The sequence below is a fragment of the Fringilla coelebs genome, assembly GCF_963513975.1.
Source record: "Fringilla coelebs genome assembly, chromosome: 9".
Lineage (NCBI taxonomy): Eukaryota > Metazoa > Chordata > Aves > Passeriformes > Fringillidae > Fringilla > Fringilla coelebs.
The window spans coordinates 23,742,910-23,769,376 of NC_140067.1; the positions used below are offsets into that span (position 1 = coordinate 23,742,910).

The window sequence follows — 26,467 nt, forward strand, 5'->3', positions numbered from 1 at the left end:
GAAATGCAGCCTTTTACACTTGGTGTTATGTTCAAGCCCTTCTGCAAAAGGAAGAGCCCAGCACAAGGATGGCAGGTGACAGGACACACACTCACCCTCTGTAATTCCTGATCCTGCTCCAGGCGGTACATGAAATCACTTCTCAGATCCGTGCTGATTTGCTCCGGAGTGAGCTGCAAGTGCAAGTCATGATTTGGAGGCTTTCTGACCCCTCTTCTTATCTACATCCTAACTTTAGATCAGATCAGTCACACCAACATCATGACCCCAAATATCCCCAAAGGATCATTTCCTGCATAACTCCCTGAAATCAGTTATGCCTCTGAGCTGGTTTATTTCATTCATTCCAGTGTATTCAACATTCATCTCCTAAGAAGTCTCTCAGAAAGATCGAGAGCACTGAAAAAGAACGCTTGTTTAAATTGAAACACTTTGCTTGAGAAACACACTCTATTTAGCAGCAGGCCAAGATGGTTCAGGCAGGAGCCCGCTGGAGGGGCGCTGGAGGGCGGGCTCGGGGAACGGGCCCGGCCCCTCCCGGCCGCCGTCTGGTGCCGCGCAGGCGCTGCCGTGCGGGGCTGCCGCGGGTCCTGTGCCGGCTGGAGCGGGCGGCCGTGCCCCGATGCCCCGGGCCCGGCCATGGGGGACGTGAAGAACTACCTGTACGCCTGGTGCGGCAGGAGGAGGGTGATGCCGGCCTACGAGATCCGCGCCGCCGGCGGCCGCGGCCGGCAGACCTTCCTCTGCGAGGTGCGGGCCTGCCCCGCCAGGGCTTCGGGCTGGCCGTCCTGGGGGGACTGGCGGCTGTGAGGGGGACTTAGGGCTGGGCCGGGGACACAGAGGGGGACTGGCGCCCTCCGGGGCCTGGGCGGGCTCTGGCCGTATTGCCGGGGCTCGGTCGGGGATCTGGGGCCCTGCCTGGGGGTTGTGCTGGGGGGCTGGAGGCCGCGACGGCAGCCTGGGCTCTACCGTAGGGAGCTTGGACCGTGCCGCGAGCAAGGGTTCAGCTTCGGAGGGGGAGCAGGAGCTCTGCCAGGGCGTCTGAGGACCCTGTCAGAGGGAATGCGGGGCCCTGCCGGGGATCTGAGGTTCGTGACGGGGCCTGGGCTCTGCCGGGGGTGTCGGGGCGCTGCCGGGGACTCTGCCGGCCCGGACCCGGGGCTCTGCCCCAGGGAACCTGGGGTCACTGCCGGGGGTCTGGGAGCCGGTCTGGCGCCTCGATCAGAGGGAACCTTGGGCTCTGCTGGGGGTGCTGCCGGGGTCTGGACTTTGCCAGAAGGAACCTGTGGTCAGCACCGGGGGTCTGGGGTCCTGTCCGGGGTCTGTGCTCTGCCCGGCCTGAGTGGGAATCACTGGAAGCCGAGGGCTCGGGGAGGGCTGGGGCGCTTTGAGCCAGAGTGTCCTGGCTGAGTGTGCACTGAGGCGTGAAATGAGTGAAAAGAGGGAAAAATCCCAAATGATGTTCTTACAGGGAAAACAGATTGGTTTATTTAAAGGTGGTGTGCGTCTCTGCACTGTGTGTGACCCTTCTTGCAGGTAAAATAGTTGGTGAAGAGTACTATATGTCACCTTTGCCAAAAGCTTTGGTCTGCTCTTGAACGTGAGATGAAATGTATTAAGGAATTGTTATACTCTGCACTGCTCTAATGATAGTTTACTCCTGCCTCTAGATATTGGGGATGTGGGAGCTGTGAATTCAGGTTGGCTCTGACAGGTAGCTGGCACTAAGTGTGAGCCCATGTATAGAACAGATCAATTCATGAGTGATGTCATGGATTTGCACTAAACGCCTTAAATTTCCCTCCCCTATTTGTCTTCTGTGTCAATAAGAAAACAAAGAAACACAGTGGCATTAAAGCAATTTTCAAAATATTTTAACTGGTTAAGCAAAACTCAGATGGAATGGTTGTATGAATAGATACATTCACAGAATCATGGAATAGTTTGGGTTGGAAGGGACCTCAAAGCTCATCCAGTCCCACTCCCTGCCATGGACAGGTACCTTCCACTATCCCAGGTTGTCCCAAGCCCCATCCAGCCTGGCCTTGAACACTTCCAGGGATAGGGCAGCCAGAGCTTCTCTGGGCACCCCATGCCAGGGTCTCACAGGGAGCAATTTCTTCCTGATATTCCATCTAACCTGCCCTCTGTCAGTGTGAAGCTGTTCCCCCTTGTTCTGTCACTCCATACTTTTTTTAAAAAGTCACGCTATACATATTGTGTATCATACAATATATCAGTATTGTACTGGGTTTGACGTGTTGATGCCCCATGATTATCCATAGAAGCTTAACAAGTGAAAGGATCAGTCTCACTGAAACATCTCTTGCTGATTTTTGCAGCCTGGTAGGATGGCTGTGAATCTTGTATGGTTACTATGTGGTTGGAGGCACCATTGTCCAGGGTGTAGAATTGCTGTTCTAAAGTAAGAAAAAAGTAAACAACAGAAATAAATCACATCTGTGTAGTTGGAATAACATGGAGCTATGGCTGGGTGGACACAAGGTCACTCCTGTCCTTGGTGTCCAAGGGTTTGGGATTTAGGTTGAGGAAAGTGACCTTGTGCAGAGTTTGCTGCTGTATGTTGCCAGAGCCCCTTCCTACATGGATTTTTCTTCTTCCACAAGGTTTTGGGAAGCCCTTGTGCTCTGAGAGGAGAAGTTCTCAGAATGTGAGGGTTTGCTTTTAAATACTTACAGAAATATATAGCTATATATAATGATATGTAACAATAGTTAGTAATATTATTTCTCCTGTACTTATCAGCAGCCAGGATTTGGTGTTCCTCTGGGTGTTGCTGGCCTCCAAGCCCCTTTCAGCTGCATGTGAGCAGTGTGTTGTTCCTTGCAGGTCCGAGTAGAAGGCTTTAACTATGTTGGCATGGGCAACTCTACCAACAAGAAGGATGCACAGAGCAATGCTGCCCGAGACTTCATCAACTACTTAGTGCGGGTGAATGAAATGAAGAAGGAGGAAATCCCTGCTTTTGGAGTAAGCTGCACTTTCTCCTTACCAAAGACTACTCTGTCGTTGGGCTGCCATGCTCTCAGTTGTGTTTCATCCCTGGAGTTCAGTCTGGTGCCCCTGTGCAGTCATTAATGTGAGGAGGGCTGGGGCACATACAGAATATCATGGAATTGTGGAATCATTTAGGTTGGAAAAGACCTTTGAGATTTTCAGGTCCAACTGAATGTTGTAGGATGATCTGGCAAATACAGCTGCATGTTGTATTTACCAGATCAAATGGTGCAAAGCTGATGAGGCTGGAAAGAATTCAGAGTCCTGCTGCGAGGTGCAGCCTGGCTTTCAAAGTGCTGAGTACTCACACCTGGCACTGTGAAGTCTTAGAGCCATGTTCTAGTATATATATAATCCTGTGTGCTTTAAAAATAACCAAAACCAAACCCAAAAATAATAATCAAAGGTATATCAAACCAGACATGGGAAATCTGGTATTTTTAAACCGTAATTGCTTCAGGTATGTAACAGGATCACTACTTTTTATGATGTTTTGTGAGCACTCAGCAGTGACTATCACTTAAAGGCTGAGGAAGAGGAGCCATTACAGCAAGTATGGAGAACTAAATAAAGCATGAAGTTATGTGTTACCTGTTGAGAGGGAAGAATCTTCCTCTAGTGCTCCCTTGAGGATATATGAGTTTTCTGAGTGGAAGCAGCCTCCCTGCCTCATCAGCCTAGGTGGAACCCAATGGGAACAGGACTGCTATTTTTGTTTTAGTGTACCAATTAGTTTCTTGGCAGTTCGGTGTTAAAATATTCACAGTTGTTTTACTATTGGGATTCCTTCTGAGTAGTAACTATTGCATATTTACTGGGGGTAACTGTTGTATGATGTTGCCTGAGGTCTTTAAACTTCCTGAACAGTTTCTAGTTAAATAGTAAAATGACTGGTTGTGCACCGATGTGCTGAGATTTTCCTTCATTCCCTTCCCTAGCCAGCTCTAGGTGATAACCCCACTGGAGGACAGGAGGCAGCTGTCACTGGTTCCAGTTCAACTGTGGGGGGACCTCTTCCTCCACATTTGCTTTTAAAGAGTGAAGTAGGTAAGACTGAAAACTGTAATTTCTGTGTATTTGAATGTATTTTGGTGTTGTTTTCTCCCCCAAATTGCATCACTCTGCAGACAGGACACCAGAGTCATAGTTTTGAGGCAGAGGTGTGGGTGACTGCGTGAGATCTGAGGGACTGGTCATGGCCTGTCAAGATGGTCAGGCAATGCCTCTCCATTGCTAAGAGCATGTTTTGGGGAGTTTTTTTGGTTTTTTTTCTGTGTGGTAGGCAATGGACCAGGTGCAGCACCTGGAAACTGTGGCAGTCATGGAGCTCAATGGGATCGGGGTGCAAACTTGCAAGATTATTATTCCAGAAAAGAGGAGCAAGGGCAGGAGGTAAGTCATGCAGAGATATTCTCCTTTAGCTCTTAAATAGGTATCTTTCACCCCCTTTAATTTGTTATTTGCATTTGTAACAAATGCAAATAAGGTTGCAGTTTTCTTTTGATATTTTGCTATTAGTTTAAGCTGCAGATTTATTTGTTGACTTTTAATGAAGTTAATTTGTTTAAGCTAGGGACAAATAAATCACTCTGGATAGTCTGAACATCCAGGACTTTGTATAGACATTTTATTCTGAAAATAAAGAATTACTGAGGACTTTTTAGCATTTTCAGTGATATCTTAATTATTTTATAGCATACAGGTGAATTACTTAATCTTTAAAACGGTAAACAATACTCTTTTTCTCCATGTTAGACCTCAGAGTCAGAAGTGGACTTAAATGCAGATCTTCACGGGGGTTGGACCTTGGAAAATGCCAAAGCACGTCTGAACCAGTTTTTCCAAAAGGAGAAGATCCAGGAAGAATATAAATACACTGAAATGGGGCCTGATCACAACAGGTTTGGTCGTTTTAGTCCCTGTCTGCGTGTGAAGGGTTCAAAATATTTTTGACAGCGGTTGTTCACACTTACTTGCCACACTCTGTAGAGCCATAGTGTTCTTTGCCAGGACCAGCAACATCCCTAAATATTGATATGGGGGTGAGGGGCCTCAGTGCAGAGATCTGAGGAATTGTAGAAATTCATGAGAAATTCTGGATATGCAGCTTTGAAACTGATTTCTGTTCTCTAGTCAGCTGCTGGAGTGTCAGTTTCTGTGAAAAGAGGGCTCAACTGCTTTTGGTAATTGTTCTGTAAGTGTTGTTGCCTTTGTGCATTTTAAGTAAATATTGAATTTGCTTATGTAGCAATGTGCTTTAAGGATATTTTATTTATATTTTTATTTACATATATATATATTATTATATAACATATATTTGTTATAATTAACTTTTTTGGGAATAGAATCTTATTTTGAAAAAAGCAGTTTCGCAGAATCATCCCAAAGGAGTTCTGAGAGTCTTAAGTTTCAGTTAGGACCAGCTGGATATTACTCTTTTTTGACTTTTAGCCTTTCCACCAGAGAATTTGCACGTGCTTCTCCCAGATGAATGTAGTTCATAACAGATTGTGCCTAAAGAATTGATGGTTTTTATTATTTCATCCCTATTAGGAACAGTCTTTTCAAATCATCCAGATGTTAGAACACTGTATTATTTCTGGTGAAATATAATGATGTTTTGTGGCTGGAAACAATGGCATGCTGCTGCTGCTGGACTCTCCTGAGAGGGTTTGGGGTTGGGCTTTTTTGCATTATATAAACTTATGTTCTATGAGAGTTATATTTTTAGAAAGAGGAGAATTTTCCTATTACAGCCTTTACAAGAGAGTCTCACTTGCAGGACTTATAGTGTTCTTTTGTTAATGAGTCTTTCAGTCATTTGGAGCATCTAAAAGATGTCTATTGCTACAGAAAGTTGTAAATTCTCAGTTAAAATCTGTCTTCAAGTCACTTCGTCTCAATTTGTGTGTCTCAGGCAAGGCCATTTCCCTCACTTAAGTGAGTGATATAAAAAGTTAGTTTGTACAGTATTAGGAATTTAAATTATGCTTATTGCAGGCGTAGCTTCTGAACATTTCTTCTGTCTTGTAGTGTAGGCACACAGTTTGTGGTGGTTGGGAGTGGGGCTGGCCCAGCCCCATCCCCAGTGGGCACAGCTGTGAGCAGCACTGACAGCAATGAGCCATGGAGTGCCCAGGGGCACTGACCAACACCCAAGGGAACAGAGGGCACACAGGGGCAGTGCAACAGGAGGGGATCAAAGGCTGGGCTAAAGAACCAGAAGGGCAGAGGCCTGCAGCCTTCTGAAGTGCCATGGTGTTACTGTGTATGGGTGAATGCTTAGAGCCTTCTGTAGTTGTATGATGATCCTCTGGGTATCATGGCTATCTCAACTTTGACATATGCTGTGACATTATATTTTAGGGATTACTTGTGTTGCTCGTTTTTTGTTGCACCTTCTGCAGTGTTAAACCCCATGTATTTAAATTAATCTGGTCTTGAGCAGAATGAGATTATACTGATGGCAGTATGTTTCTCAGCCTGGCTATTGTTCTCCTGGAGTACATTTCAGAGTTTCCTATATACTTTTTGTTCAGGGAAGGGTGTGTGGATTGCCCTGGATGGAATGGCAGAAGGGGCTATTCACTACCTGCTGCAATAAATCAAATAGGCATGAAACAGTCCTAATGTGTTGTAGGGCTCATTGAGGGACTGTTGGAAGATTGTTGGATTTAACCCTTTTGGTGTATGTAACAGGAGAGAGGAGAGAGGTTTTTGGAGTTTTGAGGGCATAATAGAGTTTAGGTTGTTGGGTTTTTTTAAAGAAATACCAGTTGTCATGCATCTTGCTAATCTGTTTTGGGTTTTTTGAGGTAATGATCAGAGATGTAGATTATAAGAGATATGTCAGCCATGCTCTCAGAGGTTTGTGGTCAATTAATCATACTCATGGTCTGAGATCTTAGTAATAGCTGGAAAAATTGAATTTGGAAACTTTAACTATGATAGGAGGGTATAAGTTGTAAATATAAGGATGGCTGTCCTAAAACACAAAGCGTGAGCTCATGTTAAGGGATGGGATGTGGCTTTTCTGTGTTGGGATGCCTGTGCCTCCTTCTGTTCCCGCTGAAGACCTTCACCACAGACCTGTGCCTGCTCACACATGGGCTGCTGAGGCTGGATTAGGGAATCATGTGGGATTCTGCTGCAAACTGATTTCTGGTGTTGCTGTTCTCCCCTCAGGTGGAGGAGAATGAGATTGAATGCTGACTGTAGGCCTGGCTGAGAAACATACTGTCATCGGTGTCTTAGGTGGCTGTTGTGTCCCTGAGAGCCAGTGGCCTTCGACCCCTGAAGCCACTGTGCCTGCAGGTCAGTTCACTGATAGCACAGGAAGGAGGGCTAACCTGAAGTTTAAATCACTCACTTAACCTTTTTTATTGTTTGTTTGCAGCAAAAAATGAAGGATGCAGGTGCAAGGCACAGCCTCCACCTGTGCAAATACCAAGCCATAGTTTCCCAAGAGGATCTCAGTTCAATAAATTCCAGTCATGCACCTTGAGTCGCATTTGCCAGTTTAAATCCTGTCTTACAAGAATTCAGCTTTAATATTTCATGTGGCAAATACAGGCTTAGGTTTGGGATTTTTAAAAACATGACTCATGATTTCTGTTCTCCTCTGCTGAGGATTTTTTTTAAGCCTGAATTCTTCCCTGTGAGGATGGTGAGACCCTGGGATAGGTTGCCGAGAGCAGCTGTGGCTGTCCCATCCCTGGAATTGTTCAAGGCCAGGTTGGATGGGGCTTGGAGCAAGTTCAGATAGTGGAAAGTATCCCTGCCCAGGAGATTGGATGGTCTTTAAGAGATGGTCTTTAAGATCCCTTCCAACCCAAACCATTCTATGATGAATATGCCAGTTAACCTTTAACTGAACTGGTTACATGTCTACTAAGCAAGCTGTTGGGTTTGCTACCAGAATTACCCTTGAGTAACTATTACTCTGTTACTCAAGTTTTGCTGTTTCTAGAATATGGCAATAAGGGAATGGACATTGATGCAAATTCATATATTCTATCTCCTGTTCAGATAAGTACCATGTTTTTCACTATATGACCTGGTTTGGTTTTGTTTATGCTCTGAGCTGATCAAGTGTGTGGCAAAAAGCAGAGTAACTGTATTAAATGTTGCACCTAGTCATTAACCATTGGTTGTTAGTGGTTTAAATTAGTATTAGACCAATACTAATGTGGGATACAGTTAATGGTACATTGGGCTGCATGTTAATGTTACATCCCACCTGCTTAATAACTGTTGCCTTAAACTTGGACAGCTCAAAACATATTTCTAAATGTTGTGGCTGTAAATTTCAGTGCTGAACAGTGGCATATTCAGAACTCTTCTTATCAAATGTACTGGTTGTGTTGATGACAGGTCTGTTACCTACCACCTTGGGGTTAAAGGAACTAAAAGCAGTAATACTTTACCTTAGTCATCAGTGACTTGAGAGTTTCTGACTGAGGACTGAGATCTTTGCCTAGAAATATTGGAAAGACTAAGTATGTTTGCAGAATCAGCTATTGGTAGTTGTACTTTTGTGTTCTTTCTTTCTCTTGCAGGAGCTTTAATGCAGAAATGAACATTTATGTGAGACAGCTGGGCAGAAGTAAGTGCTCCTGTTTATTTTTTAACTAAGCAAGAGATGGGTGTTGGTATAGAGGAACATTTGTGAGTACAAAGTTTATTATACTTATGTGTTGGAGCCACTTCCAGAGGTAGAGGATCATTTGCATGATGTTGCTGGGTGGTATTGGGCAGTCATACTTCCTTAGGGTCTGAATGCAGAAAAACTTCAAAGGATTTAGCAGTAAAGTAACATCACACAGCCAGCGTGAGCTGGGCAGTGAAGGGGCCTGGCTGGATTTTATGTTGGAATTCTGGATTTATCAAGATTTGAGACTGTCCATGAAACCTGGTCTGAGTGTACAGTCAGGTTGCCCAGTTCAGAGCGGTGTCTTCTGTGGAATGTGCTTGACTCCTCTGCTGCTCCAGCTCTGACCTTTGTGTGCTGCAGGGATTTTCAGTCGTGAGCACGGATCAAACAAAAAGCTGGCAGCACAGTCCTGTGCCCTTTCCCTGGTCAGACAGCTCTACCATCTTGGTGTCATTGAGCCTTACTCTGGGCAGGCGAAGAAGAAAGGAGAATCGGTGAGTTTGGCAGGAGGCACAGCAATTATTGCTTTGATTTCATAACACAGACGCACTCTCATAAACAGGAGTGAGTTAAGAGTTTGTTCTCTACGTTTAACATCTTACAAGTTATTAATAATTTTTATTCTTTAGCAACTGTTTCTGTTCTGGTGTGTGATTTGGATCAGAAATATAACTTCATATGATCAAAACAGGAACTAATTTTACATTCTATTAAATTAAATAGGATTTGTAACAAATGCTATTTTCAGTATAATTTTTCTACAAGCTTGAATATTTCTGTTTAGCCTGGCTGTTTGGATTAATTGTCTAGCACAATAGCATTTTCTGGCAATTCTAATGTATATATATATACACACACATACCAAGGAATATATGTTATTTTGCCATTTGGTTGTAAGTTTGGGAATATGCTCCTCTGGAACTGAACTCAGATATTTAAAAATAGCCTACAAATCCTTATTCAATGAAAAGTCAGCAAAGCATTCCAAGAATGTGAATTCTGAACTGATGATACTCTTTGGCCCTGTTTCATGAAGAGGTGTTTGATGGGTCATTTGTAATAGCCCACAGTGCCTGTCTTTTTGTGTATAATGGCATGTAGTTTTTAAATATTTCCTAGTTGGAACCCTATGAGGTGTCGTTGTCTCCTGACTTAGAAAATCACCTGCAAAAAACTGTACGGGAGCTGTCCCTGGAGATCGTGCCTTTGGTGAGTGTGTGCTTCAGTACACCAAGGATGGACCATCACACCTGCTCATTTAATCATTTATCTGTCTTTGCCTACCTTGCTTTTGGATTTATAGCCTGAAGATCCCAGTAACCCAGTTCTGATCAATGTTGGAAAGTTGGCCCATTTTGAACCATCACAGAGACAGAGTCACATGGGAGTTGTTCCCTGGTCACCACCTCATTCCAACTGGAACCCTTGGACTGGCTGCAATATTGATGAGGGTCCGCTGGCAAATGTAAGACAACTTAAAAAATTGATCTGTTGCTTGATTTTCCCATGCTTCCAGAACTTCTAAATGCTTCTCCTCCACCAGGATTTAAAGTATGAACTGTTTCAAAGGAGAGACAGTCCATTGATAAAATTTATTCCCTTCTTGACCTGTAGGCAGATAGTTCTTTGTGCTTACTTAATGTATTATCAGGTCTTGATCAGCAGTGTCTTGAGTGTCCCAATTCTCTGCTTTGTCTCACCTTTTGCCTGCTATTGTGCAGCAATATGCAATGCTCATAATTGAAATTACAAGGAAAGTTCATGGGCATGTAATTTATAATTCTCTGGCCTCTCTTTCTCATACTTCCATGCTCAGACCCTTGTTCTGGGAGGAGAAACTGCTCCAAGCCAGTGCTACTACAAAAGCAACCAACTTCCTTACTTTTTGTCATGTCTAGTCCCACTCAGCACAGAACAAATGAAAAGCAACAGTGTCACATGATAAAATGAAGGAGAAGGGAAAGAATTACTGGTTTGCCAAGTTCAGAGGGTAATTTGATCAGAAAAGACTCTCGGGGCAGAAACTTGATTTTCCTACAACATTCAGGTTGCTTATGGCCATAATAATCATTTATTTATTTTTCTACTGGAGTTTTTTCCATAAATTACATTAATTTAGTCTTGATTGTTATATATTGATTTTTTTTAAATTATAGGGAAGTAATTTAAATTTAGCTGTTGCTGCATGAAACACATAACCAGTATGGACATTGCAAATTGAGCTGGTTTCAAATTTCTTCAGGATTTACCTGTGCTAGTTCTGACTGGAACAGCTGACTTATTTGCTCTAAAAACAACTAGCCCTTTGGTAACAAATTTGCATTTCTTCATACTTCTTTTGCAGTTGTTAGACAGGGTTTGCCTTATGAATTCTTTTCAAACTTTTACCTTTTCAGCTACCGTTTAAAGGATGGGTTTGTGTTTACACTAGGTCATTTTAAAAACTCCTATTTAAATCATCTTCTTGGCTTACTGCTGAATAGAGTGTGTTTCTCAAGCAAAGTGTTTCAATTTAAACAATCGTTCTTTTTCAGTGCTCTCGATCTTTCTGAGAGACTTCTTAAGAGATGAATGTTGAATACACTGTAATGAATGAAATAAACCAGCTCAGAGGCATAACTGATTTCAGGGAGTTATGCAGGAAGTGATCCTTTGGGGATATTTGGGGTCACGATGTTGGTGTGACTGATCTGATCTAAAGTTAGGATGTAGATAAGAAGAGGGGTCAGAAAGCCTCCAAATCATGTCTTGCACTTGCAGCTCACTCCGGAGCAAATCAGCACGGATCTGAGAAGTGATTTCATGTACCGCCTGGAGCAGGATCAGGAATTACAGAGGGTGAGTGTGTGTCCTGTCACCTGTCATCCTTGTGCTGGGCTCTTCCTTTTCCAGAAGGGCTTGAACGGAACACCAAGTGTAAAAGGCTGCATTTCAGCAGCAAGGCACAGGACGTTTTCGGAAGTGCTGGGTGTTCCACTGGGGTGGATGTGGGGGTGAGTTGTGCTGTGCCAGGAAAAAGTACAAACCATGACCTGTTCTTGGGCAGTTTTCCCTTTGGATAAGGGAAAAGTGTAGAAGAGTGAGGCAAAGTATAGATGTGGAGCAGAACAGACTGAGTTTTGGAGATTGTGGAAATGTCCTGGACTTTTTTTTCCCAGATCCAAGAAGAGAGAGAGGCTTTACCTCTGAAGAATTTTGAAAGTGAAATTCTGGATGCAATCCATCACAATTCTGTTGTTGTCATCCGTGGTGCCACTGGTTGTGGCAAAACTACTCAAGTGCCCCAGTACATCCTGGATGAATACATCAGAACCAACCGAGCTGCTGAGTGCAATATAGTGGTGACACAGGTGAGGAATGTGTGGCCACTGCTGTTCTGTGGATGTAAGAAATCACCTGTTGCTTAGGATAAAATTACAGAACCTTGGAATGGTTGGGGTTGGAAGGGACCTTAAAGCTCATCTTGTTCCAACATCCTTCCATGGTCAGCAATGTCATCCACTAGACGAGGTTGCTGCAAGCCCCACGCGACCTGGCCCTGAAGGGGATTGAAGGATGTGTTGAGGAACCTTATTATCATTTCACGATGTGGTTCATAAAGATACCTCCTCAGCAATTGGAACTTGCCCAGATGAAAACTCTCAGCAGGTCAAGGGGAAGTGATTTGGGAAAGAGCAGCTGATAGATATCCTTGTATCCTTCCTTTGTGAAAAGAACCCTGTGCTGTTACAATATTATTGTTTAATGATTACTTTGTAAAGAAATCTTAAGACAGGACACCTGTAGCATTTAGGATTTCCTTTATCACTTTCAGTGGTATTGAGATAAACTTCTAAAATCTCTTCATTAAGTTAGGGAAAACTTTTGCACCCCTCAGCCCCGGCGGATCAGCGCCGTTTCCGTAGCAGAGCGTGTGTCCTACGAGAGGGGGGAAGAGCCTGGCCAGAGCTGTGGGTACAGCGTGCGCTTCGAGTCTGTGCTCCCTCGGCCACATGCCAGCATCATGTTCTGCACTGTAGGTCTGTATTGCATCCATATGTTTGGAGCTTATCGTGGGTCTGAACTCTGAGTTAACAGCAAAAGCAGAAATACAGTTAGATTGAAATTTTTATAAAGTCTGCTTACAAGATTGAAAAGGTTTTTTTGGATAAAAGTTTGCTGTGGTGCAAAGAAAAATTAAGATTTTTGTTCAGAAATACAGGTAATACAGGTCTGATAGCACACAGAAATAATCCTATTAATAGATAAAATTGCCATATATTGATTGTCCTTAAAAGACAAAAGGGGAAACAGCACCGGGTGGGAAAGATGGAAGAGTCTCTCTTGTGGTAATGCTTTGTGGCCTTGCCATCACTTGTACCAAGGAAAGCATGGCAATTAGAGATGGGGTTGGAAAAGGGGCTGTGCAGCTTGCACACTTCCTGATTTTTAAACCAAGGGCTGGGAGGGGGAAGGTTGAACTGTTACATGAACATTTATCTTCTGTCTCTGGTTTAGGTGTTCTTCTGAGAAAGGTGGAGACTGGGATCCGTGGCATTAGTCACGTTATTGTTGATGAGATCCATGAGAGAGACATTAATGTGAGTTAGCTGGTGATGACAGTCCTACTCTCTGTATGCTTCTGTTCTGTTTTACTTCTGTATCTGTTTGTGGGCAGTAGCCAACATGCAAGAGCAAACTGTGTCTTAATGAGTATCAGATGGAAGTTCTCCTTCTTGGATAAGATTTTTAGAACTCTTAATTTTTCCTTATCTAAGTAGCAGAGCAAGGACCTGTGCTTCCTTGCTGCTCTGTGACTGTTTTCCTGTTAGGATCCCCTGTGTACTGGTCCTCTCTGGAAAATGGAACACCATGGTACAAACACATCTTGTCCGAGTGGGGGAGCATGCTGAATGACTTTGGAGTGCTGTTTTTACTGACACTGTTGTATTACTGGTGGTATTCACAGAATCTGCAGTCTTGATAGTGATACATTGAAATTCAGGGTTTACATGAAGTAAAATACAAGTTGATGATAGAATTAGGAGATGTATTGTATATAATCTGAAATGGCAAACATTTTCTGTTCCCTTCATTATTCTGTATAGTTTTCAGCTTTGTCATACCAAGAGTGAGAGAAACCATGAAGTTCTGATGTGTTGTTTAAGCTTATCTGGACAGAATTTGGGGGTTCATTTGAATAATATTGCAACAAACATTTTTCTAATGCATCTCTTCATCTATTAAATGTATGTTAATGATGTAAAATACAAATTTGGAAATTGTGAAATTGAACTTTTGTCTGTTGAGCTAAGTGAGTGCCTAACTAAATGCATGCATGTCAGAACTAAATAAATGTCATATTTAAACAGAACTACAAACATCACACACACCTGCACTGAGTAATTCCTATTTATTTTATGAATTATGGCTCCTTTATATGTAAGTCAAGTTTAAAAATACTTGGGGTTGTAATGTATTGTTAGGAAGGAAGCAAACTATTTTTGTAGAAAAGAAAAACCCTTCTTTACACTGGAAATCTTATCCCAGGTATCGCAATAGTTTCAAAATACAGCGCTGACAACTGTTTCTGGTTTTAGAACACTTGTTCCACTTGTTACATCTCTTGCTCAGTAATTCCTTATGGTTTCTTGGGAAGATACTGCTTTTTATAACTGTGAAGTTAATGATACTTTTATTCTCTTTCTCTGCAGACTGACTTCCTTTTAGTGGTGCTGAGGGATGTCGTTCAGGTGTATCCTGAGATCAGGGTTGTCCTCATGTCTGCCACCATTGATACCAGTATGTTTTGTGAATACTTCTTCAACTGTCCCATCATCGAGGTCTATGGCAGAACCTTTCCTGTCCAAGGTAAATCCTTGATTGCACTTCCAGAAACTGTTTTGAGTTTTTATCAATCTCACATTCATACTCTGAAACATCCTGGTTTATTTTAGGAGACTCTTGAGAAGTGGTGTAAAGAATGATGTTCCCTTGCACAGGCTTCCAGCAGTCAGTCCTTATTGTCTGTCTGTCCTTGCAGATTATTTTCTGGAGGATTGTATTCAAATGACTCAGTTTGTCCCTCCACCCAAGGAAAAGAAGAAGAAAGAGAAGGATGAAGAAAGTGGTGAAGATGATGATGTATGTTTGAATTTTAATATGAGAAATTAAACAAGGGCCATTTTTAGTACTCCAGCTTGAGTGTAATTCATTTGGCACTGTTGAAGTGAAATATATCTAGCAGCTTTCCTATTTTTAATATATGAGATTGCTGTTAACTTCAGCAGTGGAACTAAATTTTCTTCTTGCCCTGGTAAACTGAAGAATTTCTTTTTCATTTAAGCTAAGGTTCTCATGTTTTGTCAAACTACTTCTCTTTAAAGCTAAAACTGAAATGTGAGATTTAGTAACCTTGGAAGTGAGGTTTAGTAACCTTGGAAAAAGAAATAGAGAAATATGAGCTTGGTGATACCTTCTTAGGGTGAAAATATAGATTCTCTCCCTTCTTCTCTTGCAGTTGATATTGTCAATGCTTACATACATTGTCAAGAAAATAACAGTTTTAATTCAACTTCTAATTTTGAAACTTCTGTTTGGGCCACTTAATTGAAATCCTCTTTTAGTGGCCATTTTTTCTTGAAAGATATCTACCCAAATTTCATTTTCTTATTTGCCTGGCCAGCCAGTCTCCATAGTTTGAGTAAATTAATTTATATTATTTCCTTTGTAGGCCAACTGCAACCTTATTTGCAGTGATGAATATGGCCCAGAAACAAAGCACTCCATGGCTCAGCTGAACGAGAGAGAAACTTCTTTTGAACTCATTGAGGCTCTTCTGATTTATATCAGGACTCTGAATGTCCCAGGAGCTGTTCTTGTTTTCTTGCCTGGCTGGAACTTAATCTATACCATGCAGAAGCATCTAGAAACGAACCCACGCTTTGGTACAAGCAGCTGCTTTGTTATATTTCATCTTTTCCCAAGGAAACTGCTGAATGAGTGAAGATGGGAGTTGGATGAGTGGCTTAGGGAGCTAATTTGTTGTGAGAGTGAATGGCCAGAAATTTTTATGTTGTGGAAAGAAGAAATGAGATTCACATAGTAGTAGTTACCAACCTTTTTGTATTCCTGTTGTAGGAGGCCACCAGTACAGGATTTTGCCTCTGCATTCCCAGGTTCCTCTGGAGGAGCAGCGTCGAGTGTTTGATCCTGTGCCTCCTGGGGTAACCAAAGTATGGAACCTTCTCTCTGTGCAGTTCTCTTGGGCTTTTGGGGAGCGTATTGCTGACTTATTTAATAAATTCTGTCGTTCATCTTGCTGGGCATTATCGGCTTTTTCAAACCAAATAATGTCACTTTGCATTTCCTGGTTTTTCTAGGTTATTTTATCTACCAGTATTGCCGAGACCAGCATTACCATCAATGACGTGGTCTTTGTTATCGACTCTTGCAAGTGAGTTCATGAAGCAGCTTTTTGTTTCATAAAGCCTACCCTTGGGAATGCAAAAGAGGTTTTGGGAGTGCACAGAAGTGCCTTGTGTTCCCATGCTCCCTGGGCTGAGTTTGAGAACTCTTAACTCCCTCAGGACAAATCAGCATTGTCTTTAGCTGGTCAGCACAGTGACACAACATGCTGGCATCTTAGGGGACTGGGTTGGTCATGCTGGCACTATTCATGTGAGGTGTCACTGGGTCTCCACACCAATTTGGTAGACGTCATCTGCCAAAGGAGTTTTACAAACTCTCAGTGTCTGGCTGATGATAAAGAGGAAGGTTTTTGTAGTCTGTTACAGTTCCTGCCTCACTGAGCAAGCTCTCTGAGAAAACTACACACAGAGAGCTCATGAACTCATGAGAAATTTTTGCTTTTTGGATAGTTGGGAGAACATTATTCTGTGCAATGTTTTGGAGCACTGCTTTAGAAAGAGTGTGATGCTTTAGTTTCCTGCCTAACACAAACCAGGGGTGGTTGGCTTCTTAAAATCTGTGGCTGCAAGCCATAAAATAGGAACTGGTTTGGCAGGGATTAAGATGAAGGACTTTTGATCTTTAGTGGTGTTTTTCCTGTAACAGGCAAAAAGTGAAGCTGTTCACTGCTCACAACAACATGACAAACTATGCCACGGTCTGGGCATCTAAAACCAATCTGGAGCAGCGGAAAGGCAGAGCTGGGCGCGTGCGAGCCGGCTTCTGTTTCCATTTGTGCAGCAGAGCTCGCTTTGAGAGGTGAGGCTGTGGTCTCCAAAAATACCCTCAGGGAAGTCTCCTAGAACTGTTGGGTGCTGCTTTGGGTCAAACTGGGGAAATCATTGCACAAAGCACAGAGAGAAGATGGATGATGTTGGCTCAAAAAAAAATGTACACGTGTTATGCTTTTACCCATTGTATGAGGTGGATACATAGTTTATGATTTTAGTATTAAGAGTGTCACTGCAACCTACCAAACTTCTCAAGAAGAGAGCAATACTGCTTGGGAATTGAGGCAAGGGAAAGAGCTTTGTAATGAGGGCAAGGCTCCAGTCTGCCTTCAAACACTGGGGGCACCTGGCATTGCCATCTAACAGGCCATTTTGTCATGAAAGTGGTAAAAAGCAGGGATGGCAGATGTTAGTTTTCTCTCCATCCCCATTCCATGGCCTGGAAGCCCCTTCATGGTGCTCTAGCACTTTCCCTGTTGCTGAAACTTTTGACCTCTCTGCCAGACTGCTTTTCCATTACTAGAGCCTTGGAAATCTTTTTGCTGGTTGGAGAAGGCACCACAGCTGTTAGTTAAACTCTTATCTCTCTCCTGGAAGTTTCAGTGCCCCTTTCTGTGGCTGTTACAGCGTTGCTGTATTTTGATGTTCAACTTTTTGTAAACTCTTGAAAGTCTCAGTTGATCAAAAACTCTCATTGAATTTCTCAAATTTATTTAGATCTGTTGTTGAGTACAATGATTTTAATTAATAATTTTTGACAGTGAACTGATTTTAGGCTACTGAAGTAACCATGGTTTTAAGGTTGCCTTCCTTCAGAGACTATAAACCCAAAATATACAAGCTCCTTGGTGCTTAAGAAAGAGTGTATGTGGACTTGTACAGATAGTTTTTTGAGAGAAATCATCTAAATCTTGTGCCAGCTGAATCAGGGTATCTGTTCAAGGTGTTTTGAAACCTTTTCTAGCTGCACTAGAAAAGCATTTTTATATAGAGCTGGCTGAAAGCAGGTTGTCTCTCAGGAGTATAAGAGCTTCCTTATCAGAGCAGGAGAGCATTGTAAAGGACAGATGTGGGGCTGCTAACTGCTCCAGCCCTGCAGGCTCTCTTTGGTCAGCTCATGCTAGAACCCACAGTGGGCAGTGGAGATATGAGGACTATTCCCTCTGCATTCCAGCGTGAATTTACCCCAAAGTAGAATGGAGAAGTACAGAACTTTGTGGTAGAAGAGCCCAAGTTCCAGGAGCACAGAGAGAGACAATGGGTGGGCTTGGAGACAGAATTTGCTTTGGAGGGCAGTGGTTCCTGCTGGTGGAATGACCCCTCATGGTGATCAAAGCCTGTGTTCAGAGAAATGGGACTTTGTTCTTGTTCCAGACTTCAGACTCACATGACGCCCGAGATGTTTCGGACGCCCCTCCACGAGATCGCTTTGAGCATCAAGCTGCTGCGCCTGGGAGGCATCGGGCAGTTCCTGGCCAAGGCCATCGAGCCGCCCCCTCTGGACGCGGTGATTGAGGCGGAGCGCACGCTGAGAGGTACCTTGTGTGCCCACGGGGCTGTGCAGTGATCCTGGGCCCGTGGAGCTGGCTCCAAGTGGTCTTCCATGTAGGAGATCTCTGACAAAACGGCCTTACCACCTCGGGGTGGATTGCTGGAGCAGCGTGTTCTGGCTGACACAGCAACCTGGAGGCATCGTGTGGGTGGCAGGGGCTTGTGCAGCTGAAGAAATACTTGAATTCCCAGTGGAGTGTCATTCCTTTAAGAAACTTGAGCCTTCAAACTTGAGGCTTGTTTTGTTGTTTTACCAGTAAGTTATGTTAGCTTTCAGCTTCCTGTTTTCCAGCTGTGGCACTGCTGTGTTTGGCATAGACTCAGTCCAGTGCTTGAGGCAGTCACAAAGCTTCTATAAAAGTACTGAAAAACAAAGGTTGGTAGTTTATTAAATAATTACCACTTTTTGCAGTTTGCTGACCCGGTATCTCAGATTTTGTCAAGAAATTAAATCTCCAGTTTATGAATCTTCATGAAAAACAAAAGGACTGCCATATGGGTTAGGTTGTCTCCCCACTCTTTTCAAGGAACTAACTAGACTATGAGTAAAATAGAGCAGGGAAGAGCTCTAAATTTGTGCTTTAGATGTAAAGCATGAAAGTGACCTCAAACCTCAGCACGCTTTGTAAATGTCACTCAATAAGTACTTCCTACAATTTTTAACAACGGAAATATCTATTTCATTGTTTATTTTATGGTAGAATTGTGTGCTGAGTCTACATTGCTTGTATACAGGAGGGAGACCAGAATGAAAAAATATTGCTGGGGATACGTAGTCAGGTTTAATAACTTTCTGTTCTGAGAATTATTAGTACTTTTCATGCTGTGCAGCTGAGAACTACAGAGCCAGGGGAAAAGGCAAGCGTTTTTGGTTCTAACACCAAATGGCTGTGTCTGCAGGTGCCTCCCTTTCCTGGATGACCTGTGATTTTTCAGTGCAGGTACACTGCTAGTATGTTCTTAGGGAGGTGAAACATATTATTCTTCAAAGTATTCTTTACACTTTTGGGTTCAGTAGATACCAAGAAAATTTGATTTTATGATGGTCAAGGAATTCTTTGTGTTTCCTTTCCCATTTAATTGCTGAGGCTACAAAGCTGCTTTTTTTTTATTTTAGGTGAAAAAACCTTTGGTAGCTTTGAGAATGAATACAGGTGATAATTTTCAGGTAATGGGAGGAGGAAAGGCAGGTAAAGCATCCAGGAAGAGAGTTTGTGGTGTTATCTAAAGATTTCTGGGGTTAGTTAACTCTCTTTGATAACAAGGGATCTTGTTTCAGAGCTTGATGCCCTGGATTCCAATGATGAGTTAACACCTCTTGGAAGAATCCTGGCCAAACTTCCCATTGAACCTCGTCTGGGCAAGATGATGATCATGGGCTGTATTTTTTAGTAAGTTGAGTGGTCTCAGTGGTAATGTTCTTGTTTCTTTTTGTTCCTAAGCCTCTTGCAAGAGAGTAAAACCAATATATCTAGATGAGCAATAAATGCAGCAGCTGGGGAGAGGTGAGTGAATCCTCATGGGAGTAGAGAAGAAATAACTTTTACTGTAGTCCATAAAGTGGTCATGAAATTCAGTTAAAGGCAAGACACCAGAGGAGGCTGAGTATTTCTGAATTTGGAGTGGGACTTGAAACACCTAGGTATAACAGTGAACTAGAGGTGGGGAGTTCTGGAATTCAACAACGAGATAAGGAGAAAAATCAGTCTCCACATTTTGCTCTAGTAGAAGATCTGTTCTTTGTCACTGTGATGTCTGTAGGGTCCTGTGGTTACTGTAGGGACTTTTCACCAGAAGAAGGTGGTGTATGGATGGAGGGAAGGGCAGATGGAGCTAATTTACCATCCACTTCCAGGGAAGTGTTTCAGTGAAAAACTCTAGCAGATACAGGCCAAATTCCTAAGGTGTCTAGCCGAGAAGCTAGAGCTCTAACTCTGAATGATCCTGATCCTTTCTGTGGTTCCTTTCAGTGTGGGAGATGCTGTGTGTACCATCTCTGCAGCTACTTGTTTCCCTGAACCTTTCATCAATGAAGGCAAACGCCTGGGTTATGTCCATAGGAATTTTGCTGGGACCAGGTATTCAGATCATGTAGCTTTGCTCTCTGTCTTCCAAGCCTGGGATGATGCAAGGTATGTTGTCTGGCACAGCAGGTGATGGGAGGGAAGAACACAGGGTGAGCTTTTCCTTGCCATGCTCAGGCTTCTAATTCTCCCTGTTTTTCAGAATGGGTGGTGAAGAAGCAGAGAAAAGATTTTGTGAGCACAAAAGACTCAGCATGGCCACTCTTAGAATGACTTGGGAAGCAAAAGTCCAGCTAAAAGACATACTCATTAGTTCTGGCTTTCCTGAAGGTGATTCTGATTAAGTTCAATAGTTTAATGACAGCATTCTTCATTCTGAGAGGATAAATAAATTACCAGGATAATCTGTGTGGAGCACCCAAGCACAGGGGGAGTATAGTGGATTTGCCATAACATCACTCCACTTTTACAACTGCATTTGGGTGGACTTTTAGTGTTCTCTCCTAAAGTTGTGGTGGCTGTGGTGCAACATGGAGATTTTGGAGGTTGAGGTTAGAGCTGCAGGATTAAAAATCTATTAAACAGGTATCCTTGGAGTGTTACCTCCCTGGCTTTCTTTCTCCTTAACTTGTTGTATCTCCAAAATGTGCTGTGCTTTCCCCCTTCTTTCCATAGACCTTAGTGGGTAGTCTGTGTGGTCTGAACAGTGCTCTGTTCTGTGACTTCCTGGGTTTGTGCTGCAGGAGGGATGTGCAGCAGTGTGCCAAATTATTCCATTTTCTGTAGTAAAAAGTTCTTGAAGTTGACCAGGTTCTGATTTTCCCTAATGTTGCTGAGGAGCTCAGTGAAATGGCATGACTGCCTGGATTAAGCAGATGTTTATCTCCCCTCCTTTTCATTTTTTTTCTCTTGAAATTCCTTTAATTTTTTCTTCTCATGCTGTTAGGATCATTGCTGCATTTATCCGTAACTTTTTTCTGGGCAAGATGACTTGAAAACAAGCCACTAGAGACCCTGGGGGAGATTTGTAACAAATGAACTAATAAAAACATCCATTTTAACCTCCCCCAAAGATCTGTCTCCAAAACAAATGCAGTAAACACAGTATGGTACAGCACATTCTGGGCAAACCCATTTCTCCTTGTTTTTGAAGAGTTTGGGAGAGGAAAATACCTCTTTGTAGAAGTATCTTTCAGCTTTTCATTCTCCATTAAGAAATAAAAAATTGAATGTAGAACTTAAATGCTTTCAGTGAAGAGGTCATTGGAGGTAACATCTAGCAGTTGATTCAATCAGCAAAGGCATTGATTCAGGATCCTAAAGAGCTCTGCATTGATCCAGGATCCTAACTAGCTGTGTTGTGCTCTCCTTCATGTCCCATGGATTTGAGCCACTCCTCTGTTCTCTGCCAACAGAATGTTTGATGACTCAACCATTTAACAACACTGGCCCTGATAACAACCTGGATGTTGTAATCTCCCTGCTGGCTTTTGGGGTCTACCCCAATGTCTGCTACCACAAGGAGAAGAGGAAGATTCTTACCACTGAGGGGCACAATGCTCTCATCCACAAATCATCTGTTAACTGCCCTTTCAGCAGCCAGGACATCAAGTATCCATCACCCTTCTTCGTTTTTGGAGAGAAGGTAGAGACTTTGGGTTTATTCTTGATCGTGTGCTGCCCAATGGTTCAAGAGGCTCTTTTTGGTAAAGAAGTCATAAGAAAAAAAACTGACTGCAATATTTAGCTAGTTTTAGTGGGGAGGGATGGGGGTGTTGTTTGTTGGTTGGTTTTCTTTCCAGAAAGTAAATGTTATATGGTCCTGGTGTCACTCAGCCTCCTTGTAACTTCCAGTCAACCACTTTCAGTAGAAGTGCACAGAAAGTTCCTGTGAGTTTTGTTATAACAGGTCATAGGGAAACATCTAAATCATTATCTTCATTAACAGTTTGTTTTAGGAGCTCTTCCATACTAATTAGGCATCAGAGAATTTTTATCCTTATCAATTCTGCTGCTTATGAATCCAGGGAGAAAACAGGAACATGGCATATGGCAGTGGGGTGCTCCTCTTCTGGCCTGTGTCTGTCCCGAGGATAAATTCTGATTTCCCAAGCATCACCCAAAAGGGCTGCATGACCTTTTCCTCCATCCTGTGAATTTGTTGTACATTCTGTGCATGTCCCTTGTACCCCTGTGAGCTCTCCTGTGCTCCAGTGACAGCCCTTGTGAACTCACCTGCTACTGCTCAAGGAGCAAAGGAAAACAATCTTTTGTGTTTGGTAATAACCAGAATTTTAAATCCTCTGGATACAGGGATTTTGTCTTGACAGTCTGGATTCCCAGTCCGTAGTTCAGTGCTGTGGTGAGGCTTTGCTGCTGCTTCACCCTTTGTATCAGGATCCCAGGAGGGGTAGACCTTTGATCCACCTTGACCATCTCTCTCAAGTGGAATTCCCCTAAACCCAGCAAAGGACTTTTGAGCTCAAAGAGTTTTACTTTTTTAAATGAAAGTACACACAGCAAGTGGAGAGTGACTAAGATGGTGGCTTAGACAGCACCTGGGTGAGGATGGGATGTAGGAGTATTTGTGTGCAGCTCTCTCTCTGCCCCTTAGGTATGTCTTCTATTCCCCCTTTAAAGTGAAGGGCGGGAGCCATGTAGGAGGGCTGTTATATCTGGCTTGATGTTGTCCAAGTTCTCAGTTCAAGCTCGAGGTCACTGTAACATGACACAGCAGTGACTGCATGGACATCTGGCAACTTCATGAGTAGGAGCCCACTAAAGCTTTTCATCACAGCCTCAGTAACTGAAGAGTAGGAAGAAAATTCAGATGTGCCCTGGTCATTTTAAGGCTGGCAAAGTATGAGGTGGCTCTTGCAAAAGCTACATAACTGCAGAAAACTTATATTTTAAAATGGAAGATAGTTTTTGTTGAGGTTTTACACCAGCCTGTGCTGAATCCCTGTAAACCTCTGCCTGGCATTCAATTTTGTATGTGCACATGCTCTTGTAATTTTCTAACGTTATACCTATCTTTATTATGTGCTATTGGGGTTTTTTAACAGAATTCTCCAGTTTCAGTGTCCAGAGGAAGGTGCAGAGCTCTGTTTTCCATTTCAAGAGTAATTTTCCTCTTTAACTTGCAGATTCGAACACGAGCCATCTCTGCCAAAACCATGACCTTGGTGAGCCCACTGCAGCTGCTCCTCTTTGCTTCCAAGAAAGTCCTGTCAGATGGGGAGCTCATTCTGGTGGATGACTGGTATGGATCTGCTTGGTGCTCAGAATCATGGAATCATGGAGTGGTTTGGGTTGGAAAGGACAAAGCTCATCCAGTTCTGACCCCCTGACTGAGGGGAAGTGCAGCTAACACAGATCAAATGTCTGTAGAACAGGGATCCCAGAGCACACTGTGCACCACAGGTGTGTTGGGAAAGGCATCACCTTTCCTTCCTGTGAGGAAGGGACAGGTTCATTTGAGCCCTGTTTCATGCAGATTATCTGCTTAAACTGAAAACAGGACAAGGCAGTTTCCATAAAAACTGCTGTGTTTTTCCTCTTTAACTGAAAGGTGAAAGGCACTATGTGTTTTGGACCTCCTCCTGAGGCGGGGGCTGAGGAAACCTTGTTTTCTAGGCACAGAAACAGCTTGAGGAGAGAAATGTCTCTGGCAGTGTAAATTTTATGGCCATCACCAAATACCATCAGGGTGGTTGTTTTGTTTTGTTTTGTTTTTTTTCTTTTAGCCCCTAGTCAGTAAAACAGGCAAAGAATTCCTTAAGCTTAATTTGCAAACAATTTGAGGGTCAGACCTTTCAAAATCTTGGACCCTCATGTTTTCAGTTTACTTTATATTTTTGTATATTGTTTTGATGCAAGAGGTTGCATGTTGAATTTGTCCCAGTATAGAATGATAGAATCACAGAATGTTTTGGATTGAAAAGAACTTTAAAGCTCATCTCAGGTCCAAACCCTGTTCAGCCTGGCCTTGGATACTCCTAGGGATGGGGCAGCCACAGCTTCTCTGGAAACCTGTGCTAGGGCTCTCACCACCCTTACAACGAAGAATTTCTTCCCAATATCCCTTCTAACCCTGCCCTCCATCAGTTTAAAAGACTCCCCCCTTGTGCTATCACTGTCTGCCTGTATCTCCTTTTGAAAGCCCTCCTTAGGCAGTGGAAGGGGCTCTAAGGCCTCCCTGGAGTCTTCCCTTCTCCAGGCTGAACACCCCAGCTCTCCCAGCCTGTCTCCAGAGCAGAGGAGTTTCAGCCCTCAGAGCATCTTCATGGCCCTTTGTTAAATTTTAAGAGCAAATTTTACCAGAAGAACAGTTACGTTTTAACAATGCCAAATTTTAGGGATTTTTCAAATTTGCTTCCTGAATTTCTCACCCCTTCAGTGACAAATTAGAACTTCAGAGATGAGAAAGTAGGTTTGGGGCTCAACGAAAAGCCTCTCTGCAGAACCTTTTCCTTCCCAGGTGCTCCCTGGCAGCCATGGCAGCTCTAACACCCTCTCTGTGCCGCAGGATCAAGCTGAAGATGCCGCACGCGGCGGCCGCCTGCATCACGGCTCTGCGCGCTGCCATGGAGGCGCTGGTGGTGGAGGTGAGCAAGGACCCCGGCATCGTCCGGCAGCTGGACCCCGCCCACGAGCGCATGCTGAACGTCATCCGGCAGCTGTCCCGGCCGGCTGCGGCAGGCATGGCTCTCACGGCCGCCAGCAGCAGGTGAGAGCCCCGGCTCGGAGCTGAGCATGGGCACTGCAGGCTGTGGTTTCAGCCCCAGTGAGCATGGGCACTGCAGGCTGTGGTTTCAGCCCCAGTGAGCGTGGGCACTGCAGGCTGTGGTTTCAGTACCAGTGAGGGTGGGCACTGCAGGCTGTGGTTTCAGTACCAGTGAGGGTGGGCACTGCAGGCTGTGGTTTCAGTACCAGTGAGGGTGGGCACTGCAGGCTGTGGTTTCAGCCCCAGTGAGCATGGGCACTGCAGGCTGTGGTTTCAGCCCCAATGAGGATGGGCACTGCAGGCTGTGGTTTCAGCCCCAGTGAGGATGGGCACTGCAAGCTGTGGTTTCATCCCCAATGAGGATGGGCACTGCAGGCTGTGGTTTCAGCCCCAGTGAGGGTGGGCACTGCAGGCTGTGGTTTCAGCCCCAGTGAGAGGGGGGACTGCAGGCTTTGGTTTCAGTGCCCATGTTCTGAGCATCTGTGAAATGCTTGCACTCAAAGCCTGATGCAGACATCACTGCCTTTTTGCACAAGGACACACAGTTCTCAGGAATAAAAGCTGTCTTCCCCTCTTCCAAAACACAAAACACAAATTATCTTTTAAAGAAAAGATAATCCTTATTTATTTTGGGTCAATCTTTTCCTGTAAAGAAAACACATATTTGGCTGGGCTTGCACCCCTCTGTTGCCCCTTGTTTCCGTCCCTTGCTTCTGAAGCAAAGGAAACTTTTCTGAAGTGGAAAAGGTGCAAAAGTGCAACTGTAGTTCAACCATCATATTGTGTTCACAGAAGATCGAGGTTGCTTAGCTGAGGATCGTGCTGTTTCCCATCTTTTAGAGATGCAGTTTGTGAGATTGCCTCAAGTGTGTGGTGTTGTTGTTGGCCAGGTTCGGGGATGGCCCCCGCCCGCCCAAGATGGCTCGCTACGACAACGGCGCTGGCCCTCGGGGCTGGGGAGGTTACGGCTCCGGCCACAGGGGCAGAGGCTACGGCGGCTACTCCGGCTGGCACTCGGCGGGAAGAGGATACCCAGGGAGTCCTGGGGGAGGCTACGGAGCTGGGGGTGGCTACCGAGGAGGAGGATACCGAGGAGCAGGCAGGGGCTACCGAGGAGGCTATCGGGGAGGGTGGTAGTGATAGTTCAGTGGAGTTCTTCCACTTCAACAAGAGTGTGTTTCCTTCCCAGATTGCTTTCTTCCTCTTCCCAGTTTGTATGCCTTTTTTGGTTCCTTCATACAAGTACAGCTCTGTAATATATCATGCCCTTAGGGAATTCCCTGCAAGTTGTATTATTTTTAATAAAGAGTTTGTT

At 43.9% G+C, this 26,467-nt stretch overlaps 1 protein-coding gene across 2 annotated transcripts; it reads left to right on the forward strand.

Annotated features, from left to right (window-relative positions):
* Positions 1–582: 582 nt before the first annotated feature.
* On the forward strand, positions 583–26,467 carry DHX9 (DExH-box helicase 9). Of its 2 annotated transcripts, XM_084211191.1 has the most exons (27): positions 583–750; positions 2,851–2,991; positions 3,957–4,065; positions 4,301–4,410; positions 4,774–4,919; positions 8,577–8,623; positions 9,032–9,165; positions 9,791–9,880; positions 9,975–10,136; positions 11,432–11,509; positions 11,830–12,021; positions 12,549–12,690; positions 13,169–13,251; positions 14,365–14,521; positions 14,694–14,794; positions 15,384–15,597; positions 15,791–15,885; positions 16,033–16,106; positions 16,727–16,879; positions 18,226–18,386; positions 19,682–19,793; positions 20,373–20,534; positions 20,629–20,756; positions 21,842–22,071; positions 23,573–23,688; positions 24,955–25,155; positions 26,043–26,467. In XM_084211191.1, exons 1-27 carry the CDS (start codon positions 640–642, stop codon positions 26,287–26,289), a joined length of 3,696 nt encoding a protein of 1,231 aa, XP_084067317.1. In that variant the 5' UTR covers positions 583–639; the 3' UTR covers positions 26,290–26,467. The 2 variants fall into 2 exon arrangements, with proteins under 2 accessions (XP_084067317.1, XP_084067318.1); XM_084211192.1 differs by lacking the exons at positions 583–750; positions 2,851–2,991; positions 3,957–4,065; positions 4,301–4,410; positions 4,774–4,919 and adding an exon at positions 7,204–7,332.

Bases quoted from the DNA above. Each gene is read 5' to 3' on its own strand.
- DHX9 (XM_084211191.1), top strand. From the start codon at position 640: ATGGGGGACGTGAAGAACTACCTGTACGCCTGGTGCGGCAGGAGGAGG. The intron at 2,992-3,956 runs GTAAGCTGCACT...TCCCTTCCCTAG, and splicing joins AGGAAATCCCTGCTTTTGGA to CCAGCTCTAGGTGATAACCC. The intron at 23,689-24,954 runs GTATGGATCTGC...TCTGTGCCGCAG, and splicing joins CTCATTCTGGTGGATGACTG to GATCAAGCTGAAGATGCCGC.